The sequence below is a fragment of the Coptis chinensis genome, chromosome 5 (assembly GCF_015680905.1).
Source record: "Coptis chinensis isolate HL-2020 chromosome 5, ASM1568090v1, whole genome shotgun sequence".
In the NCBI taxonomy this organism is placed as follows: domain Eukaryota; kingdom Viridiplantae; phylum Streptophyta; class Magnoliopsida; order Ranunculales; family Ranunculaceae; genus Coptis; species Coptis chinensis.
In genome coordinates, this window is record NC_141460.1 from 13718018 (window position 1) to 13743179 (window position 25162).

Genomic DNA, 25162 nt, shown 5'->3' on the forward strand with positions numbered 1-25162 from the left:
CCGCCATTGACGCTCTCTTGAGTTCAACAGTTCAAAAAACAACAGTCCAATAACTTAAACAAAAGATATCCTAACATTATCTAGTTTAATCAATTCGACAATATCGTAGAATAACTACAAATTTAACAAACCAAAATGAATAGAAACAGTTTGATGGGAATTTTTTGTTTCAGATACCGTAAAAAACTATAAATCCAAAGGTGAAATAGCAACAATAGCTACTCACCAGATAATGTTCCTACGAATTCCTCCAAGTCCGAAGTCGTCGCTCCCACCTCTCCCAAAAACCGACTTCTCTCTGCCTCCATTTTCATTATTTTATTATTCTCTGAACCCTATTTTCCAGAACAATGTGTTTATATACTTGGGTCCGAAACCCAAGCCCAACACCGACTCGGGCCCAAAACCAGGCCCACGTATCCCGAGTCCAATCCGACGAATTTTTAAAATAAATAATTTAATTAATTAATAAATAGAAAAATACGTATTAAAAAATACGGGCATTACAGTTTCCCTAGGCAGCCTCTCCACTAATCATGACACGAGGTATTGTGGACAGCAAATAGAGGTATGTCCACAAACTTATAACCCAACTCTATCCATAGTACAAAATATCAGGATATGGCAAAATATCAACCTCTGATTTATGGATATGTATCGTGGATATATCCCCCTGTGTGGGGATATATTACATTGGAGCATCTGCAAATATTGTGGATATATCGAGATATATCGATAAATATCCACAGACTATGTTTGGGTATTTCTGACTGCAAATATCGTGAATATATCACGATATATCGACAAATGTCGATAAATATCCACAAATCAACTATATTTTCTTTGAATGTGGTCATTGTAAAGGTTGAATTTGATCAGTCTTTACAAGTGTGAATAATGGGGAAGATTGTGATGGGTTGAGTTTTGACTGAGCTCGCTTTGGGACGAGCTGCCTACGTATCAAGTTTTTGTGATGAACTTGAATCAAGTCAAACGTAGTTCCTCTTCTCTATTTTATAGGTAAGTACCCAATGCTTCCCCCCCTCTCCTCCGTCAGCTCAGGTCCCTGTCTTGATGAGAATAAATGATCTTTTAGACAGTGTATTCATGAGCGCGACTGATGCTATAGCTTTAACCAACACAGCTACGTTGAGCATTACTGCCCGTTGCGTGCATATGCCAGGTTGTCACCTTGTTCTGGACGAGGTGTTATGTTGTAATGATCTGTCATGAGTCATGGAGGTTGTCACCTCGTTCTGGGCGAGGTGTTATGTTGTAACAATCTTCTATGAGTTTTCTTAATTCGTGTTGGACACGTGCATAATATATATAAATATATTATTCCCTCACAGTCGTACTTTTAATATAAATTACTCTCTAATGCTCAAAAATACACTTCAGAATTCCTACATATTACATTGACTTTTCATTCTTTAACAATGAATCTTAAATTTGTTTTCTACATATTACAATACTTGTTGCACTTGCACTGAGCGTTCAATCATATAGCGCATCTATTAGATCTTCTGTTGTGATTGAATCCATGATGAGAGCGTGAAGGCCTGCAACCCTGATGTCCATAGATTCCTCGCCTATAGAGTTTATCCAACACTTTAACATCTTCAGGAGACGACCAACACAACTCCAATCCACTTCATTAGTTGTCAATAGGACGTGTTCAATTACATTACTTGCCAAAACCATGCTCCCACTAGTATCCTCCCCATCACTGCCATAAACCGCATCCATCATCTTGATCAGGCAATCTACAACATATTGCAACCCTTTGGTTGAAGCCAGGATTTTACATCTTTCAATGGAGGTTGTTATTTGGGACAATAGGGGAAGCATAAATAAAATATAATATAATGGTCTTAGTTCATCCTCACCCTTGATGAAAAGAAGGTACTCGAGAAGATCCAAAGCCTTTAGCATACTGGCAAAGGGTGATTCCGCAAAGTACTTCCCAACAAACAACACTGGAAGATCCTCTCCTTTTCTATGATCATGATCCTTTACCTCTTGCAAAAACTCTAGAATCTTACCCATCGTCTCGTTCGGACCATTGACCATCATTATTCTCATGTTTTTATCAATATAACTCTCATTGATTTCAGAGACGTTTTCTGTTGAGATTGATTTAATCATCTTTTCTGCTGAGACTGATTTCATCATTTTTTTTTCTTATGATACACTACAAGAAAATAGGTTTTACGCCACGGTCCAAAATCGTGGGAAAAGCTGGAAAGAGCTTTTCTCACGGTTTTGGACCGTCGCAGGATCATGGGCTTTTTGTGTGTCAGAAATGGTCTGCCCACAGCTATGACCGTCGGTAAAGCCTACCAATAGCGATGGTCTTTGCATCAGTTATTGCCGTCGGTATTGCCACGGCAGAAACCGTTGGATAATCCGTGACAAAAGGCCAGTTTTACCTACGGTTTTGGGCCATGGGAAAAAGTAAGTTTTTCCTACAATTTTGGTCCGTGGGAGATGCTGTTTTTGCAACGGTTATAGACCGTGGCAGAGTTATGTTTGTTTTTTTTTTTTTTTTTAATATTGATATTTTAATTCTTCGGTCATTTCACATTTTCACCTGTAATCAACAGAAATGACCAGTCACCTAGTCAAATTTCCATAACCATAAGTTTCCATACAACTAGAGTAGCCAACAAAAAATTAAAAAAGACTAGAGTACTAGAAGTGTCAAATGGAATAACTAGTTGGTTCTTCACTATGAGTGAAGATGGAAAAAAAACAAATGGAATGGTGTGGAAATGCAAACCATAAGTAGCTCACCCATCTAAAATAAATGCAACGAGAGCAGAGTGACTTAAGTGAGTAGATCATAGTGTTGGCGGGATTCAAACCCATATATGTGGTAAGTTCCGCAAAGAGTTTACCAACTGATCTAGTTAAAATAGGACATTTTCTTCTTCCTTTCTTCGGGGTGATTATCATCAAATTGATCCGCCCCAAAGCTCTCCAATGCAGGTTTATGACCACCAGTGGCTACAAAGACCAAGTATATGGCAAGAAAGAAAACGACTTCATGGATCCCCTGGGCTCTGTCACTGTTTTCCGCGTGACAACAAGGTCAAGGCTTGAATGAGTTGTGACATTGTCAATAGACAAAGACCCTGTCGGAATAACTGTTAGTTCACAATGTCATTAATCTATAATTTCAGTTCAGTTTCCTATATTGATAAATGATCACAAAATGTATTACCACAACATAGATGGACGAGGATAGGAGAACCATGTTGAACCTCCCCAGGTAAGAGTCAGCAAGGAAGCCACCAATTAGAGGTATCATGGTTGTCACGCCGACCCAATAGTTCATGCTCCTTGTTGCATTTTTCTAACGTATAACTTTGGCGAGATAAGTGATGAGATTTGTTGAAATTCCGAAATAGCACAATCTCTCTGAGAATTCTATTACTGTTTCAAAACATAAAATGAACAAAAAGTACGCTAGTCAGTAAATTTTTGGAACTCACCCCGATATGGAAACACCAGCAAAGGCCCAATCAAAACATCAATAGACTTTACATCTTGATCAATTATTTGAGATTATTCTTTTTCAATCGTGATGGTGATACTTGCTATTTTAAGAGTAAGGATTTGCTCACAAATTGTTGGAGCGTCAAAACCCAAAAAAATACTACTATAGTAATGTCTAAAGCCTAAAACATAAAAAACCCATCAAGTATCATATTTATTTTGTTTCCACAAAATATTTGGAGCAATATACTGTATCCAAGTGTGGCTAGAAGCTCTTAGCTCTGGAACGTTGAAATGCTAAAGAAACTATGGTATTATGGTCCTACTTCTAATTAAAACACTAGATTATATTTTTCTGCAATGAGAATATAACAATCGAAACTATTGAAAACTGGTTGTCAGAAGAATACCAAAAAAAACCCCGCCTGTAACTCGACCAGTTGATACCTATTAGAAGATCAGGTAGCTCCCAAGAATTCCTCTGAACTATACCAACTGAAATTCTTGACACAGATCTATATATAATTCTACTTACGCTAACAAAACAAGTAAGCCTAAACCAATTGAAGCACTTTGCTTCTCACACACCTATGATGAAGAGGGCAACTTTCCACACACCAGTTGAAGCTCGAGTAGGAATCATTTTTAGAATTGCAAAAGAGAGGGTTTATTAGCTTCTAACTATCCTCTTCTTTTGAACCATTGTTATTTACGACCTCTTGTATACATAGCCAACAAACAGAAACTATAAAGACCACATAGCCACAATTTATAATCATGAACAAAAAATTTAATAGTTGAATATTGCATTTGAGAAAAATCTCATAACCACAAAAAAAAAACTAGAAAAACAATCAACTCTCACATACATGAACTGTAGGTCACCATGATCATCTACCATACGTCTAAGCAGTGGAGGCTCCCCTTTTTATGCATCTGTTAGAAAAAGATGCCGGCCAGTTCTTCTAAATATCCAATGAATAACACTCGTTAGTTGCAGCTTTTTCAAATACAGTTACCCCAAAAAGGAAGGAAACCTGCAAACCATAAACAGGACCTACACTTATTGCATTGAGAAAAATAATATAAAAAACAAAAACCATAGTAGATAATGGAAAGATGGCTTCTTATAAACTTATTAGTATTAACAAAGCTGACCCCTTAAATCTACTCAAAAGTCAAAACTAATAATTTTTACCGCCTACTGATTCAAGTATTCAACAATGACCATTGAGTCATATATTGATTACAGGAAGAGTTTTGTGAAAAGGAATAGTGTGAGAAAAGATTTTGCGCTACATCCAAGATGCACACAAATATCAAACAATCCACCCCTAAATGGAATGAAATGAGAATTACTATGGAAGAGACCTTGAGCACTCCAGCACAAATCGCATAATTTTATCAATTGAATTACATCCTATTACTCAATAAATATTTGAATTCTTAAAACTTGTAACACACCATAAACACATATTCAGACTCCCTTTGTGAAGTGAGTGATTAAGAAAATTAGATACAACAGATCATAAGCCTAATAGTGAAAAAGATGTACCTCGTGGATATACACATGGTGCTCTTTTAGAATAGCCAGAGCTCTTTGTAGAGTTGTCTTGAAATCCCTTGTCATAGTACTTTCTCCTGCTGCAAGAGTTTTCATAAGACTTTGATTGTCTCCCAATATCACTATATGCAATCAGAGAGGGTAGGAAGATACTGTTCTCGCGTCGGTTTGCAATCAACTCAACCCTTTCTTTCAAATCACGATATACCCACTATATCGTTGAAATATCACAATATATCTACAAATATCGTTGATATTTACACTTGTATGTATCTAATTACATATCGCAATATTTCAATGCCCATCTATGATTTCTCGATATATATCGCAATATTTTGTACTATGACTCCATCATCAACCGTATGAGAGAATAAATTTTCATAAAATCGATATCTCGTCCGATATTTAAGTCATTTGAAATTTTGACACGTGATTACTTAAACTCATCTTAAACCCTAAACAAAAACGTTGTTTTGCTTAATAATCCAGCTCCCTCCCTCCCTCCTCTATTTTTTAACTTCCCTCTCAAATCTCAATTAATAAAACCAATAATGGCCATCGCAATTCCTCAATTCGAGCTCCGTCTCCTTCGTTGCACCTTAACACCCTCATCCTCCACGTCATCCTCCACGTCACCACCACATCTAATTGACAACTTACTAACCTCAATAGAAAACGGCAATTATCAAGAAGCTCTCAATTCCGAAGCTGCACATCTATTTTTCCACTTTGCCCACTCTTATGATTACCAAAATACCATTCTTTCAGCTGACCAATTTTACTCACAAGTTGAATACCATGTACAGAAATTCTTACATGACAATAATAATTATCAAGAACGTGTTTTTATTCTACTTTGTATTGCTGTCGCCGCGTTTCTAGCCTTTACACAGAATAATATCACTGGGCCTTGTGCTGACAAACTGTCTTTATTTCCCTTTCCTCAAAATAATGATAATTGTAATGAAATTGGAGTGGAATGGGATGGTTGGGCTCGTAATCAAATTATGTCTACTGGCTCTGATTTGTGTGGAAAGTTTTCGCTATTACAGGTATATATATTTTTACTTAAAATTATCAATCAGTTGTTATATAATTTGATGAGATTTTTTTTTTAAAATTTATTTATGTGTGTAGTATATTGTGTTTGCGAAGATGTTGCTATCGAAGATTAAAGACGTGTTGTGGGAAGAAGAAAAGAGTACTTCTTTTACGGGAATTAAGACTATTTCATGGTGGTTGGGTAGAGTTATTTTCATTCAGCAAAGGATTTTGGATGACACTACTTCTTCCTTGTTTGATTCGTTGCAAGTGTTGAATGCTGAAATGTTGAAACACTTTGGGAAAGTGGACAATGTTGAGACTTATTGGGGTACCTTGTTAGATGAAGGTGAAGCTTCCACTATTGTTGCCATGGCTCATTTAGAAGCTGGGATCGTAGAATACGCGTATGCACGAGTTGATCAGGCTGGGTAAACTTTTACCAGAAACTCTTTATTTTGATACATACTCTTTCACTGATTTGTAATTTTATATATTATCTGAGCGTGTAACATGATTCAAACCTAGCTTAAACTGTTTGTCAGGATGATCTTAGCTGTTTAAGTGCATCCAGTTTTTTAACATCATCTTAGAGCATAACAAAAGTTACGATCATTGAGCCTAACATGTTATTATACTCTTTTTACCTTGTCGCCATTTTACCACCTTGAGGCTTAAGCCTTAGTGCGCCTTTTAAATCTTAATGTCTAGGTATCATTTTCACATTTTTGCTTAAAAAAGTGACTCCTATTTTGATCATCATTATGGAACACAAATCAAATTTACATTGTTATCTTTTATGCCTTAAGTACGATGTATACGATTCTGACCGTGAGACCTTATTCAGTTATTCATTTTACCGTAGCAAAGGTTGACTATGACTTTCTTGGACTTGTTTGGTGATTATACATTAGTATACTATCTTGGGTCTCTTTCAGTTATAATTGTGTATTATTTTGGGTGGAAGATAGCTGTCATCTGCTATTGGCTTAGCCTACAGAGGCTGAGCTAAAGAGTGTTCAAAAGTAACAAGGAAGATTTCCATGCTGTTCTTGATATATTGAAGCAAAAATGTTGAAAGAAAATCTCCTTTAATTTCTTCAAAGAGTCTACAGTGTTGGTGCCCTCCCACTTGATTTCGATGGATTCAATTGCAAAGATTGGTTGTTGCTGTGTTTGGATTTCTCTGACTTTCTTTAGTTAGATCATCTAACTCTCGAAGCCGACTTTTTTTTTCCTCTTTGGAGTTTCGTTTGCTTGAGACTTACGGCAAAACCCTTATCTTTAAATGAGAAAAAAAACACAATCAATAATTTCCATTCTCATCAAGTAGAAGCCCTATCGTAATAACAATTTGGAGAGTTTTGAACTAATACTTTTCGTCTCTAAATCCCATCTGTAGTATTTACTTTTGTAGGTTTCTATGGATATTTGGGACATTGTCCAAATATTTTGGTGTTCTTAATTTTACTTGTTGAAAATTAATTCTCATGTTATTTAAGGTAAGAGTTTGTAAAGTTTCTTTCAATTTTCTTTACTCAGGCAACATTTCGACATTGCTGAAGAAGCATCTGCACTTCAGCTTTCTGTAACTGGGATTCTTGGTTTTCGGACTGTGGGTCAGGTTTGTGGTTAACTGTATTTTTCAGAAACTTATGATTGTTGTTCCTAAACTCTTCTCTATCTTTTTTGTGCAATTCTTCTCAATCTTTTTCGTGCAATTCTTCTCAATCTTTTTCATCCACAGGTGGACGCAAGGGCCCAAAAGGTGCTTGTTGCAAACACAATTATACCTAGTATTGGTGGTGTATGCCCTACCAGAAGTGCTGAGCTCCGAAGTTTTTCTTCTAAATTGGGTGAAGATAAACTGGGTTCACATTCTCATGAAATCCATGAGGCTTCGGACATATTATTGACTCCAAAACTTTTAGAGAATGAGGATCCTGGGATGGGTGCCAATGGTACTAAAACTGCGGCTACGACTTCTGTTCATTTGGTGCCAATCCAACAAGCAGTGATTCTAGCAAGATGCCTTGTCATTGAGAAGAACACGAGTTCTGATGAAATACAGAGTATGTTGCTTGAACTATAAAAAAAGGCATACATGTACGTCGTTTTATTTCTTTTTTGTTGATTGCTTTTATTATTCCAAAGAGTAAAAGGGGTTTATTGTGTCATACACTCATACTAGTCATATATTTGTTTTTTGTAACACATACTCTTCTGTTTAAGTTGCTTAATATGCATCGTCTTTTCAAGTTAAGGTCCTTGGCATTGATAGAGAGAAACCTCCAGAAGGATTGCAAATGGTTTGTCATTGACAATCTTCTAAGGGTTCTTGGGGAGGCTGGGGTCTATGGAGAATTACCTACTCGCTGATCACCCATATGGAGATGTGATATTCAATTTATATCAATGAATTTATTTTATCTATCAAAAAAATAAAAGAAACGAAAGATAATCTTTTAAGGGTAGATTCTTGGGTACTCATATTATGCCTCCATAGTTTGAAAAGGTTGGCATATGTTACCAATGAGGAAGATTTTCCTAGAATGTCAATCTTTCGGTATTTATCAGCATAGTCATTGCTGTATATTGGGGTTGTTGTTGTTGTTGTTTAGAATATGTAGTAATAGCTAAATTAGGGAGAAAACTAAAAAGTTTGTGGTCTCGCATATATTTATAGAATACAAAGTAATAATGGTAAAAGATGAAATTACATAAAGTAAAACAACTTGTGTTTGTGGTTTTAAGATTTTTTCAAATTATAATGTATCGTGGTATTCTGTGGCTTACATAGTCAGAGTCGTCATCATGGGGTCGTGAAGTCATAAAAGTGATAAAACAAGGCACGAGAAGGTCAACAAGTACGACTTAGATCGTTCCAAGCTAAGTTTGGATTGAACCAAGGCATATAAGTTCTTGGCAAAACCAATGAAAATTTGGTTTCAGCACTTATGTTAATGGAGTGGTCCAGCCTAAATGTGGATTACTCAATCGTATTCCAAGCACAATTTTGGGAGGTTCCATAGTATACCGGGGTGTTCACTGTGGCTAAGGATTGATGTGTAATTGTAACGGTATACATGTAAACCTCTACAAGGATTATGGTTATGCTCCAAGAGTAAGGTTCTTCTGTGGTTATTATGAGAGCAACAAGAGATTTCTCTTGTAATCATCTTCTTTACCCTAATGGTGCAACTTAAGAACTCACCTCAGGATGTAGGTATCTTGGGGAGCACGTAAACCTCTGTTTTCTTTGTGCATGCATTTCTTCTCTATTTTCACTTCTTACTCTGGTACTTAGTGCATAGGGTTGGGATGGGTCAACCACAGGTAACCTTGATTATCTCGGTTAGGTAATTGATGTAATAGCTGCGCTGTATTATCAATATAATTATTTTTTCTGATAAAAAAGGGGATGATTTGTAAGTCTCTAGCAAATTCTTGTAGTGGAACAGTACGGATGTATTTTGGTCCCTTGGGTTTGGTGAAGAACCAGTGCAGACTTCCAAATCTTACCCGCTGTACTGCAAATGCATTCATTTGCAAATTTCAAAACCCCTATAATAGGCACAAGTAAGGTTTGGGTGGTTTTGAAGCTTTTGGTGCGCTAATAAAGTGAGGTATATGCGTTTATTTTGTTGGCAAGTACCTGCTCCCAAGGGTGCTGTTAGGAGCATGCCCTCACGTTTCTAAGGCTTGCTAATTCTTTTTGAGATGCACTGTTGTACTTGCCTCCCTCTAATAGCTTGTTGTCCATGTTACCTCAGGTTTTTTTGTTTTGAAAGAAGAAAATAAAGACTAAATTGCTTATCTCAGCTTCTTAGTGTATGTAAAAGGTCATTTTCTGCCCTTTTGACTGTTTAGTTATGAAAGTGTCCAGTGGCCTACTGGTTAGACTTGGGAGGTCGGGCCCAATGTCTTAGGTTTGATTACCACCTTCACTAGGGGATTTAAGGGGTTTAGGGAATACAAGTTCTAACTATGAAATAAAATAAAGTAATGATGGTCTTTTATAGTTTGTTCCTTTTCCTTTTCTTGAAGTGTATCCTATCGGCCTAATATTATGCTTTACATTATTTGTTGTCACTGGATCAGGAGGAAGGTCGGTCCTGTTTCAGGAACTGAATGCAATATTTTATGGGTTAGAGACTTAGAGGGCTGTATGTTGTGTTAATGCAAGGAAGGTAATTGTTGCATGAGCCTCCTTAAGAGCAACCAATATCTTGTTAGATGCTGAAAAACCACCTCTGCACTGCCTCAATTTATCGGCGTCTATAGCTGGACTGGTGCCCACTTTTGTTAGTGTATCTTTGTGTCATGTGTTTAGACTTTAGAGAGACGAAAAGAGCTGCTGACCACTTATCAGCTCTGTCTTCTGACAAAGAGTGTTTGTATTTTGTGCCTCCGCTGTATTATACGTTAAATGCAATTGTAGAGGAGACAAGACTCAAAAAGTTATATGTGAAATCAATACAAGTAGTGGTCTACCTAACCCAAATATATATTCAAAATAGAAGGGATAGATAAAGCCTTTTTAACTATGATGGTGAACATCCTTGTAGACATTCAATTAAGTCAATTGAGCCATACTGGGGACATTTATAGTTATGGTGCGTAACAAGAAAGCGTTGGTATCCGATTTTTTTGAAAGGAGCAATAACGTGGTCTTGTGGAATGTAACACTGAGAAGGGGATTCAATGATTGGGAATTGGAGCGATTTGAGACATTCTTAGACTCCATCTATCAAACAGGGAGTGGATTCGGGGAGGTGTATGCTAGAAAGTGGATTTGAGAAGCAAATGATGAGTTTACTGTGAAGTCCTTTTACTTAGCCTTTGAATTTGCCTCTTTGAATATTGGAGGAATAGAGAGAATCATAAACTTTGATTGTCTGAACCTCTATACCATTCCAAGTAGTTTTCTTTTGTTGGCTTGTGATGTTTTAAAGCTATTTGTGTCATTCAGTAGACTATCCCCATTAAACGTTAGAGAAGCCTTGGTGGAGGAGTTGATCATGGGTCCATTATCTAGCAAAGCTAAATGGCTAGTAGTTCATATTCCAAGCGCTATTATGTGGAACTTGTGGAAGGAAAGAAACTTGAGGATCGAACTTCACAAGATAGTGGAAGAGGTCAAAGAAGTATTGTTTGATTGGGCTAGTGCGAGTCCAAGTTTTTGGGGAGTGGGTTACTATGTCTTTGTTTGCAATTGGGATTCTCTCATACTTTGAGATTTGTGTGGTTATGATCTAGTAGCTAGCCAAGATCATTTCATGTAATTTGTAATATGTATATTGGTTCAAACTTGAATGAGTACAATTGAAGTTTACCAATCCAAAAAAATAAAAATAAAAATAAAAAACACTCAATTGAGCATCTCTTAGATAGCATGTGAAGCGGGTCCATTTTAATGTACTTATGTACCTAAATATCAACATCTTGTTTCCACAAATGCTCTGTGGCATATTGACATGACTTAGTTCCGTAGTTATGTTTTTTGTGTATAATTTCATTTTCTCATATTGGCCCTCTGTGTACTATTACGGCTGTCTGTGTTTAAAGCGAAAATTGCATTCTGATTTTTAATTCAGTATGTTAATAGTTTGGGTTTCAGTAGTTGAGACCACTTTTCCTAGTCTGTAATTTCGTAGCTAATATTTGTTTGTTTTACCTAGTACAACCTATATTGCATTAGCTTATGTGTGCTTTAATGTAATGGAGATGTGCTTTACTGTATTGAGAATTTTTACTGTTTCTATACTAGTATTTGTTTTATATTTTTTATTAATGTCCATCATATTTGTGTTTCAGGATGGGATATAGCTCCTTTCATAGAGGCTATTGATGCTCAAGAACTTTCTTACTTTATAGTAAGTACATGTTACATCTTGTGATTGTCTTTCGACCTGTCAATTGTCTTCTTCACATATATTTTGATGTAAACATAGAGTTCAAGTCAAGCCCAGGGATTGCATTAGGTGTATTTTATTTAGTTATTTGCCATGTGACATATTTTCATTGGTTTGCTTTGTTGTCAGTTAGTATAAATAAGAGCTTGTAGTTAGGGTTTCAGTAGTTGTATATGTGTTTAACTATATGAGCCGAGCTCGAGCTCAAATTAAAGCTCGTGTAACAAATGAGCTTGATGAAGCTCGGCTCGTTTAACTCAAATAGTATATTTATACTTTTGTAGTGTAAAATGACCGAGCCACTCGGGCTCGGCTTGGGCTCGGCTCGTTTAAGCTTGGCTCGAGCTCGCTCGTTTAACTATATGAGCTGAGCTAGAGCTCAATTAAAAGCTCATGTAATTAACGAGCTGAGCTTGAGCATGGTAAAGCTCGGCTCGTTTAGCCCGAATTCCACCCTTAGGCGGGCTCTTTTAGTTGGTTTATTTTATTTAGTTATGTGACATATTTTCATTGGTTTGGTTTGGTTTGTTGTCAGTTAGTATAAATAAGGGCTTGTAGTTAGGTTTTCAGTAGTTGTGTTTGTGTTTATGAATTATTGAGTGAGATTCAATAAAAGGTGAGACTTTTAGGGTTTTACAAAGTGTAGATTTTGATTAAGCGTTGCTTCCACCGCTTCAATCTACATTATACTTTCTTGTAATCCTCACGTGATAATATATTAGAAAAGATAATCAAAGTTGGGAATTTGAGTTGTTTTCCTCTTAGTTCAGGAAGGTTAGTGAACTGGGTTGTATAAAAAAGGCAGTTGATAGTTTTAATAGTGTCTCATTACCAGCTGAAGTGATTGCTCCATCACTCCATTGACCTGATTTTTTTTTAGTGTCATACACTAGTTAACAAAGTAGAAAGTACAACTGATTCAAAGAGTTTTTTGAGACAAAGGATATAGGCATATTACAAATTTGGTAGAGAATGTTGTCTGCAATATCCATTTGAGGCCTTTTCTTGCCAATCATACACCAACTGAAGCCAATGTAGCATGGAGTACATAGCTACCTTCTGTTTCAATACGACTGAGAAGACTTTATTCAAGTTTCCTATGTTGTTCAATAGCTCATAATCTAAGACATTCTTTGAACTTTATCAATATATGGTAGAGGTTTCATGACCCACCCCAGCTTGCTATTGCAAAAGGAAGAATAAATAAGAAAGAAAAGCACAAGAGTGCAAGAGCAGTCATCCAGGAAAGATTCCAGGAAAGATGGATAGTGAAGAATAAGATAAAATGGCAAAGACATCTGTTAAAGGAGCTTAAAAAGTGGCTTTAAACAAATAGAAATATAGGAGGCCAAAAGAAAAATAAAATATGAAGAGAATTTGCTGACATCAGATGCTCATTAAAAAAAAGTAATATGATAAGAATGTTAATTTTATGGGCGAACTTGAAAGGTGGTCATAGGCACAAACAAAGAATTCATCTTTGTAAGGTGAAGACTCTTGGGGTCGAATATCAGATAGAATGTTAGTTTTACGGGGGATTTGACACGTAGTGGTGTAGGCAAATAAGCATGGACAATGTACTCATCTTTCCGTGGTGGAGATTCTTGGGGTGGAATGTCACATAGAGTATACTTATGTGGAATATAAATTCCACCTTTTGCTTCTAAAACCCCATCTGCACATTATAATGTTCCTGTTAGTTTGGGTTTCAAAAATATGCAACTCAATCATGGAAGATCGATTTTGATTAATGATTGCTTATTGTTAAGTTTCCTTTAGAATAGTTATAATCAAAACATTGTTTGCTATCTTTCTTATTATCTTTTCCATTTTCAAGGAATTGTAATCCTAAACCTTTCTATTCAGATTCAGTGCTTCTGTGACATCTTACGTGTCAGATGGGAGTCTACACGTAGCCACACGAAAGAACGTGCTCTCTTAGTGATGGAGAAAAAGGTATCATTTTTACATTGATTTTCTCTATACAATAGTATTAGCAGAAGAATATTATTTTTGTTGTTGTTGTACTAATTAGGAACTATGTCTTGAGTCTGCAAGGAATTTGTAATCTTGTTTACAAGGGTGTTATAACGTTATATATATTAATTCACTGGGCAAAAATAAAACGTTATCAATTAATTCCTTATCAGTCTTCCCACTGTAAAACATTGTTTTCAGTAAAGCTTCTAACATCATACTGATTTTCAGGTCCAGAGTATCTATGATTCTTCTCCTGAAGTTGTAAAAAGGATCCCCTATTCTTTTGGCGTCTATGTTCCTACTATACCTGAACTGAGAAAGTATATTCTCGCTTCACTGTTACCTTATCAAAGATTATTTTTTTTTCTCTCTTTTGTGGACGCCTTATGTATACATAATTGCAAACTTGATAATTTCTCTTTTACCATTATCACTCTTTAGAGAATTTGGTGAACTTTTAGTCAGATGCGGTTTGATAGGGGAGGCGCTTAAAGTTTTTGAGGATCTCGAGTTGTGGGATAATCTAATACATTGTTACAGGTACATGTCTCTCTGAATTTAGCTTATGTCATTCAGTCCATTTCATTTTCATCTTCTCTTATGCTATGATTTTATGTTGGACAGCTTACTAGAGAAGAAGGCAGCAGCAGTTGAACTTATTAAGAAACGTCTTTGTGAAGTGCCTAATGATCCGAGATTATGGTATGTTCCTTGACTCTCTGTTGCTGTACTCTGTGTGTGTGCATATTTGGGTCTGTGTATATGTAAATTTTCATAAATTCTGTATGGTAAATACCGCATCTTTAACAAAAAAAATTGAAAAAGTGAATATTTTATTTTGGCAAATGCACTTTTATGATCGGGCAATTAAATGGACATGCTTGTTTTGCTAATTTGTCTGTGTGTGAGAGTTGTAATTCAGCGTTCCTGCAATAAACAGTGTAAGAACTGCATTTTAGTTGATACATTGGTACTGATTTTTTGTTCTGCCCATCCATCTTAGTCCTCCCTCTTTAAATTTCAACCCCCTCTCTCTTTCTTTGGCTATATTTTTCTTGGTGCGTCCAGACTCTAGATCACAACATGCCTCATAGGTAGTATAAGTGAGAAGAGAACAATTTTGTACACCCGTAATGCAGGATCATGAGAATTAAAATATACCGCCATGAATCTGTTTGCGTAACTGTTATATCTCATAGTAATCTGAATATCGGATTTAGGTTTAAGGGGAAACTAGCTACATTGGCCAAAGAGTCTAAATTCTCATTTAGAAGCAAAACTGTAAAATGTAGTAAATCAAAGGCTAAATCATAGATAATTCTTTTGTTCCACATGGGTTTGTCAACAAAATGGTTTATATTTACAGGTGTTCTCTTGGTGATGTTACAAACAGCGATGCCTACTATGAAAAAGCATTGGAAGTTTCGAGTAATAGATCTGCTCGAGCTAAGGTGATTTTGTTACAGGCCTTAGCTTGTGCATATACATCTCTTTTGTTGTTATTATTATTATTATTATTATTTTTCTCATTATCGTTGCTTAGTGACAGAGATCTCTTGCACGTAGTGCCTACAATAAGGGGGACTACGAGGCATCTAAAGTTCTCTGGTATTTCTCTTCAGAGCCCAGTTTTCGACTTCTTTGACTCAATTGTTTTTTTTCTGCAGATCAATGTTAATTGGTTTTCTATCATTGGTTTCATTTCAGGGAGTCTGCTCTGGCCCTGAATTCTTTGTATGCAGATGGCTGGTTTGCGCTTGGTGCTGCCGCGTTGAAGGTAACCCATGCATTACTTCGGTTTTCTATTTTGTGTTTAGATTTTCATATTTATGTATCTTCCTTTTTCTTTAAAACTTACAAACTATCATCTTATAGTGTGAAGAAAGGTAGATGGTAGTGACATGCTCATAAGAACTTAAGCTTTGTAGGAAAAGGATAAACTTTTACATTTTATGCTATTTATTTGATGATTCAGGCCCGCGACACACAGAAGGCATTGGAAGGTTTTACTCGTGCTGTTAAACTGGATCCTGATAATGGGGAAGCATGGAATAATATTGCTTGCCTGTATGTTGGTTTCCTCTGATGCTTGAGAATGTTTTGAGTGCGTTTTATCTGCAATCTAATTTTCTGTTCATTTTTCTATTACATGGTTCAGTTAAAACACTGCCGGAGGTGTGTTAACTGGAAGGAGCAGGAAGGAGCTCCCTTTTATATCTTGGGGTAGTTGACCTTTCTGTTTCGTTCCCGCTCATGGCGCGCCCCGTGTTTATTCTGTTTACTAATTTCTCTTCGACCAGAAATAGACATGATTCTCTCTTCCTTAGGCATCACAGCCCTTTAAAGTGTCCCTTGTCCTCTTTTACCATATACTACACAGGCTTGCATATGGGATTATGTCCCAAATCATGCTTCTTTTTGTGGAATGACATCTCATTTCTCAAAAACCATGATGCTACTAAATCCTTCACCGAACCTGGACATACCCAATAGATCACCAAAGAATGCAAATGAGCACGAAATCCAACAGGAATAGGACAAGTGTTGAGGCTATGATTCACTGCCTCGCCATCAATATATGCTTAGGGAAAAAGTTGCTCCAAACTCTTTGCACTTCCTCCCTCAGTTTTTCAATGGTCCAAATACTTTCTAGGGCTGCAGGCTAGTTGAAAAATGTAACGTTATATCCTTTTCGGGGACCTTATGACTAGGGCTGGGGACCCAATTGAACTGGATTGTAAAATATTGAGTTTAGACCTTTCTATTTTGGAGCCGTTAAGATTCAGCGCGAAAGATTTGTGGCCTGATAGATTATATGGTCAGTTCTTTACTTAGCAGTGTCCAACCTGGTAAGAGCTCGGCCAGAAAAGGACATGTGTATGATAGAATCTTTATACAACCTTATAATGGCAAGTGTGCTTTGGTAGCACAGTTATAAGACTTGCAGTTTCCAAAAAAAATAGTCCTGAGTTCAATCTCATCTACTCTGTTATGTTATGTTTTTTATATTTGAAAACCGGGTCTGGGATGGCTTGAAACGTTGGTGTCCGATAGGATTTAGGCTTGGACCTCTATGAAGCACAGACACTCCTCTAGGGGCAACGTATCCATGTTGGACACCGACACTCCCCGACACGTGTCCGATACTCGATTTGGAGTGTCGGATTTATTAATTAATTTTTAGAATTTCCAACACTCCGAGGACATGTTGGGGACACACATGGGACACTTCTACATTTTATTCTTATTTTTTAAAAAATGATTAAAATACTTAAAAGAAGACACAACTTGGTAGGGGTTTTATTTCACTCTTGAAATAAGAAAAATGAGGCACAATGCACGATTGCACTTGATGATTGCCAAATCCTTTTTATATATATTTGTTACAAATCTTCTGTAATTGTTATTTCTTTCGTTGGCATTAGCTTGCATTATTGGACATGTATGTTGTGGTTTAATCTTTTAGAGTTAGATATGTTCAAAACTAGTGTTCATATTTTGATTAAAATTTGGTGGAGAATGTTAAATTTCAATTATATATATATAAATATATATGGGGTAGGTTCCGTTTACAACACTTTTTATACAACGTTTTATACAATACTCCCCACCAGATTCTTCAAGATGTTTTAAAGGCTAATTTTTTGTAGATAAGATGTTCTCACCATGGATATTACCTCCACAAAAAATCGGGTCATTTGAACATTTCTAAGTTTGTCACAAAAGAGTTACAAAATCGATAGTTTTGGACCGTTGATAAGAATTCATAGGTTGAGAGCAATTTTTCTCATGGTTGGGAGTTTTCAAATGAGTTAAATTTTTGTGGAGATGATCTCCATGGTGTGTGAAGATCATATCTACAAGAAATCAAGACTTAATTCATATTTTCAAGAGGTATTGTATAAAATGTTGTATAAAAAGTGTTGTAAACGGAACCTACCCCTATATATATATATAAAGCCCGGCTCCTAAAAGGACCTTAAAATAAGTACCAAATCTAAAATAACCCACAACTTCACCTACAAAATGATTTAAAACCTAATTTTTGGGGGATATGATCTACTAACCATAAAGATCATCTCTACAAAAATTCAACTTGTTTGACAATTTTTAACATTGGCAAAAGGTGATTGCAAAACCTCACATTTCTGGACCGTTAGGTATTTTTTCAAAAGTGGACAACAATTTTTATCTAAGTTAGAGGATTTCAAATGAATTGAATTTTTGTAGAGATGATCTTTATGGTTAGTAGATCATATCCACAAAAAATTAGGTTTTAAATCATTTTGTAGGTGAAGTTGTGGGTTGTTTTAGATTTGGCACTTAGTTTGGTACTTATTTTAAGGTCCTTTTAGGAGCCGGGTAATTTTTTTAACGTGTCCATGACGTATCCGTGTCCTTTTTTGAATTACGCCGTGTCCGTGTTGTGTTGTATCCATGTTATGTGTCAGTGTCCGTGCTTCATAGTTGGACCCTTTGTGGTATTAGGTTTGGCCTGGGCATCCCAGTTTCCTTAATGGGTACACATGTTTTTCATGATTATCATCATGGAGGAAGTTCGTAATCAGAGACGCAATTCTCTTGACAACACTTGTAGGGTGCTCTTTATCAGATAAACCTTTCACCTGTAGATAGGAATTGACCCTTCCAAATTGTGGGAATGATTCTTGACTGTCATATGAACTATTTCTCCAACTTAACAACCAACAGTTGCTGTTACAAATTTGAAGTCGTATGCCAATGTATGAGCAGGCTATATCTGTGCATTTCAAAGCATCAGAAGTCTGGTTAGCATATGATTTTGTTGTTGAATATATCTATGGTTTATAGCTGTATGGATTGAACAATAATTGGCCTTTCAAGAATTGTGGAATTTGGAACATGTTTTTTTTAACTTAATTTGTGCTATGCTATGCATTAATGCCAACATTATTCATTATATTATGTTATTATCAAAATCTTGCAGGCATGTGATGAAGAACAGGAATAAGGAGGCATTGATTGCGTTTAGGCAAGCATTACAGTTCAGGTATTATTTTCTCCTTTACAGCATAATCTTTCCCATGATGAACACATTGCTCTCTTGTGTATATCCTGCAGTTGAATGTTAACTTCAAAGTTAATACACTAGTCAACTTTATCATGACTATTTGGCAGGCGAAACAGTTGGCAGTTGTGGGAGAATTACAGCCAAGTTGCTCTGAACATTGGAAACTTTCGTGAGGTATGTATCTGTCTTTACTGACTGATTTAAAGGGGGGGGGGGGCGGGGGTGGGGGTGGGCGGGGAAGTAAATAGCTAAATCTTATTGAGTTTTTTAAGATAGTGGGATTTGGAAACCTCTTCATATAAGAGGACTTGGACACGCATCACACAATCAATAATGCTTAAACCTTAACAACCCCACTTGCCTATCAAAAAATAAAAGAAAATAATACTTAAACCCTGTTGGCAGTATCTAACTGTACGTCTATAATATGTGCACCTCATAAAGGTATTAGTATTGCCAAAGCTCTTTTAGGCGAGTAAAATAGGATCAATAGCATTTTGAGGTTTGCCTTTGGGAACTTTGTTTTCAACTTTTCATCTGGCATGATTATCTAGAACTGTATAGGGCTACTTGGCTGAGTTCATATTCAGTAATCATTCTTCAAGCAAATGTATTTGCTATAGGGACTAGTTGACTGATGTCAAATGCTTGGTCTTGTCATGCTCGCCCTCATTGTCATACTCCAAAGATCCTTCTATTTTATTTTTCGGTCACAGAATTGTAACCAGCCTCAAGTGGGTAAGTGTACCTAAGTTGGTAACCCGTAAGTTCTGCTTGAGAAAGCATACCTTACTCATTCTCGTCCTTTGAATGTGCTACACTGGTTTGATTATTTTTGTTTGTAGCCAACAATTACGTCCATTTTATTTTTAGAAAGTAAGAGTAGTCGGGGTGGAATCCTTTTGGTCGTCGCTTCCCTTTTGTTCAGGCAAAGCGTCTATTGGGGCAGGGGTCTGGAAATCAACTATTCCAATCATTAATCTTAAACTTGATCTCTTCTGCCCCCCTCCCTGTTCCCTCTTCTTTTCATCCTCTCTTTTTCTCCAATAATATCGCCACGCTAGAGTAGCATTTAAGGGCCACTTCCCAAAGAATTAGATGCTGATGCTTGTTAGTTCTTGCTGGATAGTGGGTAAAACTCGACCCTTGGCGTTAGTGCACTTTGAGGAATCTCAGTTAGGCAAGGTTGTTTTGTGAAAGTGGACATAAGTGCTAAGAAGTCCATCTCCATGTGAATAGGATCCTGTCTTTAACCAATTGTTTATCCAATTCTTTTGGTTGTGAGTTTTGGTTTTATTTTTTTGGTATAATCAGAAGTTCTGAATAGAAACTTGTCATCAGACACCTATGGTTTAACAGATTTACTAGGATATGAATATCTTTTCTCTAGGCGCTGGAAGCTACAATAATGGTCTTAAATATGACTCACAACAAAAGGATTAATGCTGATTTGCTGGAGAGAACAATGACAGAGATAGAAACACGGATTTCAAAGCATAATCAATCTGATCCTGCCAGTAGTGAACTAAAGTTTTCCAGGCGGAATCATCTTATTGATCATGTTGGAGATTCTGTTGATGATCCGAAAAATAAAGACAGCAATTTGGCAGGGTCACGTGAAACTGAACACTTGGTGGAGTTTCTGGGAAAAGCTCTGCAGCAGGTATCCCAAATTCGAATTAGCTGAAAGTCTTCTTTTTTTCTTACTTTTTGTCCCTGATAAAGAATTATGCATATGTTAGTTTGTAGTCTATAACAGAAATTGACTTGTAATTTATTGTTTTGTGAAAATTTGCTACGCTGTTTCTACCCTCTTAAATTTAGACCTGTCGAGTTTGTGGAAGTCAATGTTTTTAATTTTTTATCAGAATATTATACACAGGTATATGTTTACTTATTACTTATCTTTGTTCTTGTAGATTGTTCGAAGTGGTGGGCAAGGTGACATGTGGGGTTTGTATGCGAGGTGGCTCAAGATCAAAGGGGATACCACAATGCGTTCTGAAGCCCTTCTAAAGCAAGTTAGATCATACCAGGTATTACCGCGACGTGATATAGATTTACCTATCGCATATTCAGCCAGGTTTTGTGTATTTCTTTGCAATTCTTGTCTTTCATTCCTGGTAATGACGACAAACCTAGGTTATTCCGAATGAAAGAAGAAATGAACTTTTTGCTATATTAGTTATGCAGCAAAGTTCTGCTGCTTGAATATTTTGTATATAACTGTATGTCTGTATACAATTCGAATTTGTGACATGTAGGAAAAATACTATAACCAGTTCTGGATGTAACGCCTCTAGATGGTAGACGTCCATGATGGAAGAATGATTCTGTTTCCCGTAACAGTTTTTTTGTTATATTTGTTTTTGTCACAATGATCATTTTGTGTAACGTTCTTCATATATTCTTGAAAAGATCCATGTTCAGTGCAGATAACGTCGGACACAAGGACGGATACAGTTTCATATTAGGGTTACTTCTGAACCCTAAACAAAGAAGAGCACAATGTGCTAACATAGTCCCAATTCCATGATATGCTCTTAGCCTACTGATTTATCTGTATTGGGTGCTTAATATACCCAAAAAGTAGCTCTACAACTGATGAATAACCTATTTCATATCGGTCATTGTCTCGGACACCCCGTAAGTAGCACCGACATACGCATGTATGTGAATATTACTTAGCATAAAAAGGGTAAGCTGTGAGGGGTATACGTAACAATCCATTTTTCAGTGGAGTAGTGATTTAATGGGGCAGGCACATGCCAAACAACATCTGTATGAGTAGACAGACACCCAATTCACCACCCTTACTCTATGTTGAATTGCAGAAGTGACCTTATAATCTCTCAGGGCGACACATCATGATCAAATTGTACTTAACTCTTCCTGTTTTTTTTTTTTCTTTTTAAGGGAGCTGACATGTGGAATGACAGAGATCGTTTTAAGAAATTTGCAAGTGCCTCACTGCAACTTTGTGAGGTATACATGGAAATTTCTCAGTCCACTGGCAGTCGGCGAGAATTAAATGCAGCTGAGATGCACCTAAGAAACACAGTTAAGCAGGTAGATACATTTGTCCTTGATGCCAATCTTTACAGTGTTTCTTGTATGCTTAGGTATTTGTTATTCTGCATGTGATTCATTTTTGTTGATTATCTTTTGCTTTGTCAGCAATAACATGTATTTAGTACCACTATAGAAGATGCACTGATTGTTTATGTTTTTAGGTGCAAGGAGGTTGTATTCTGCTGTAGTAGCAAATATAAATCTAGGACCATTTCTTTTCCAGATGAATTAATGGTCTTTCTTGTTTCTTCTGTCGCTAGTTAGCTCCTTGATAAAAACTCTTTCACGAGTTAGAATATATTATAGTTCTATTTCTATAATAATACAACAATAATTGCCATTATGACCGGTTGTTTCCTTCTTGATTAAGTTGAGCTGTTCAACACTTCATCCTATATGTAAAATAATCGACATTTTAGTACACGATTACATGCTATACTGTTTTTGATGTAGAACATGAGTTCGTTTCTTTCAAGGTTCGGTGGTCAAGCCCATGTGCCGTGAGCCCACTAGTTTAGTTGCTGCTTTATTGTTATTAGTATAAATAAAGGCTTATGGTTAGGGTTTGAGTGGGTTGTTTTAATTGTGTTTATGTGTGTTATGAATTATTGAGTGATTACCAATAAAGGTGAGACTTTTAGAGTTTTATAAAGTGTAGATTTTGATTAAGTGTTGCTTTCGCCATTTCAATCTACATTATTTGGTATCGGAGCGGTTGATTTTTGGGAGACTGTGCAGAAAATACAGTTCACCGGGGTACTGTTTATCGAGGTATTGTTTACGAAGTACTATTCACCGAACATTGTTCACCCGGTTACTGTTCACTGCGATTTATTCCTTTGAAAGAAAAAAAAATATATAAATCAAATTTTTATTGTTATTATGGTGAATCACAAAGCAACTCGAAATCGTCCTCCATCCATAGATACTCGCATGTCTCGTTTAGGAAAAAGGATGAAAACATGACACAGATGTTCTAGAACCTGATCGAAGCAAGGTTTCCAATCCAAAGAGGTGCAACAACCGCCTCCACCACCACAGAATAATAGTTCGGTGTCTAGTACTAACGATGCGTCTCAGGTTGACGGTTCAATCCCTCTTCTGACGGCTACAAACCAAGAAAACGATAGAGAGAACAGAGTTGGTAGAAAAGATAACATCAATAGGGATTCTCCCCTCAATGGGGAACGTGAGGGGTAAGGGTTTACCCCTCAATGATGGCGCTGCTTGGCTGCCGGCAGGTGTTGAAGCTCCCCTATTCGGCGCTCCACCAATCTTTGGTAAGTATGAAGATGAGTCTAGTTTTGTTGAGTATGTTGATCCGGTTTGGGAGAGTTTTGATATTCAGTATACAAAACTCTTTAGTCCTGTGCATCTAAAGTTACAATTGGAGGTATGCGTATTTTCTGTTTTGGGATGTGGTAGTATTCCCATAGAGCAGAGAAATCATATTGGTGGCTTTACATCTTTCTTCTTGCATCGCTTTGCATATGATGATTTTGTAAACTTGCATACATTATGGTGCATTCTTCTTCTTGTGAGTAATTATCTGGGCAAAATTTGAGGTCGAATTCGTTTGAACAGCAGGAGAGTGATGGGCATCAGCTACAGTGAATTTTATTAGTCAATTGCATATACAAACTCGAGACAAGTTCTTTTCAAACTGGGGAAAATGATGTAGAACATGAGTTTGTTTCTTTAAAGGTTCGGTGGTCAAGCCCATGGGTCGTGAGCCCACTAGTTTAGTTGTTGCTTTATTGTTATTAGTATAAATAAGGGCTTATAGTTAGGGTTTGAGGGGGTTGTTTTAGTTGTGTTTGTGTGTTATGAATTATTGAGTGATTATCAATAAAGGTGAAACTTTTAGGGTTTTATAAAGTGTAGATTTTGATTAAGTATTGCTTCCGTCATTTTAATCTACATTAGTTTTTGTCCTGAGATTAACCTGGAAGTGAAAATTGAGTTTGATACACCCCTCATTCCACTTCATCAGTGAAAAATTAACTCGTGCTGAAATTTCCTAACCAACATTTGCGTGAAGCAATAAGTTTAAAAGTGAACATGAAAACCAAATTAGCACACTGATGTAAATGGAGAATTCTCTCTGATAAAGAGATACCATGTAGCTGAATTAAATCAACTTGCGTAGAAGGTAAATAAAAAATACAACAGTACCACAATAAATTTCTCCCATAAATCGGCATATCCAAATACAGTTCACGGAATAACTGGAAGTCTAGCAATACAATGTATCAAATGCCACAACACAGGAATCATGTATTCCTATCATCGTGTAGGGTTGACATGGTGAATAAGCACAGGATGTATAATTGGGTTTATTGTAAACCGGTCTCTTTCTAAAACACATTCAAAGTAACGCGAGTAATTTTCTTTGGTTATCATTATGTCATATTCTTGTTTATCTTGCAAGATAACATATCGTTCCATTTCAGGCTGTGAGCTTCTCAGAACTGGAGGAATTTAGAGCTCTTCAGAATTGCCTCGATGAGGTACGGAAAAGACTGAATGTGACTTCAGTACCTTCTGCTGGAAACTTGTAGCTGAGATTTTCGAAGATCACCATTCACGAAATGGGGCAAGACTGGTCCTACTATTTCTCTCCAATATTCTATGCTGCTTACTTGAGGCAGGGGAATGAATTTCTTGGTTGTGTGTAGATTTATTTTGAGGTGATGCTCAAATCCACTGTTGTCAAAAAGGCTGCAAGAGAATGAGAGATAGTTTGTGCAATGTTCTAATATGGGAATCATGTACATTGTTGTATTCTAAGCCTCCAGTTTAAGACCAGGGAACAACCCAGAGAGAACAGTCTGGCCAGTCAAGTTGGTTCTCAACCTTACTTGGTTAATGTTCACCCACTTTGACTTCTCTGACAACGCCAAGAGTTGAAGTTTATTTCTGGAACGGCAAAGCCATGTATTTCCAGAATTTCTCAAAAATAATAGCGATGTAACAAAAATGTAACATGAATTTATTAATGGAGGAATATTTAATTGAATTATGATTCTTTCTCGGGTA

General features: G+C 36.6%; 1 protein-coding gene and 1 long non-coding RNA gene across 3 annotated transcripts; one reads left to right on the plus strand and one right to left on the minus strand.

The window, feature by feature from the left end:
• Nucleotides 1-3103: 3103 nt before the first annotated feature.
• LOC147496780 (uncharacterized) lies at nt 3104-5095 on the minus strand. Its single transcript, XR_015196658.1, has 4 exons — nt 5057-5095; nt 4371-4538; nt 3227-3438; nt 3104-3137 (listed from the first exon to the last, which is right to left on the minus strand). It is a non-coding gene; the product is annotated as an uncharacterized LOC147496780 (long non-coding RNA).
• A 440-nt stretch (nt 5096-5535) lies between these two features.
• Nucleotides 5536-25162, plus strand: LOC147496781 (Protein prenylyltransferase superfamily protein). Of its 2 annotated transcripts, none has more exons than XM_086559660.1 (19): nt 5536-6117; nt 6203-6537; nt 7649-7730; nt 7854-8178; nt 11924-11982; nt 13888-13977; nt 14230-14321; nt 14443-14541; nt 14626-14703; nt 15368-15452; nt 15551-15609; nt 15709-15778; nt 15977-16068; nt 18968-19030; nt 19159-19225; nt 20442-20714; nt 20971-21087; nt 21968-22120; nt 24577-25162. In XM_086559660.1, the coding sequence occupies exons 1-19, from the start codon at nt 5617-5619 to the stop codon at nt 24682-24684; spliced, it is 2748 nt and encodes a 915-aa protein (XP_086415786.1). In that variant the 5' UTR covers nt 5536-5616; the 3' UTR covers nt 24685-25162. The 2 variants fall into 2 exon arrangements, with proteins under 2 accessions (XP_086415786.1, XP_086415787.1); XM_086559661.1 differs by having other exon boundaries at nt 6221-6537.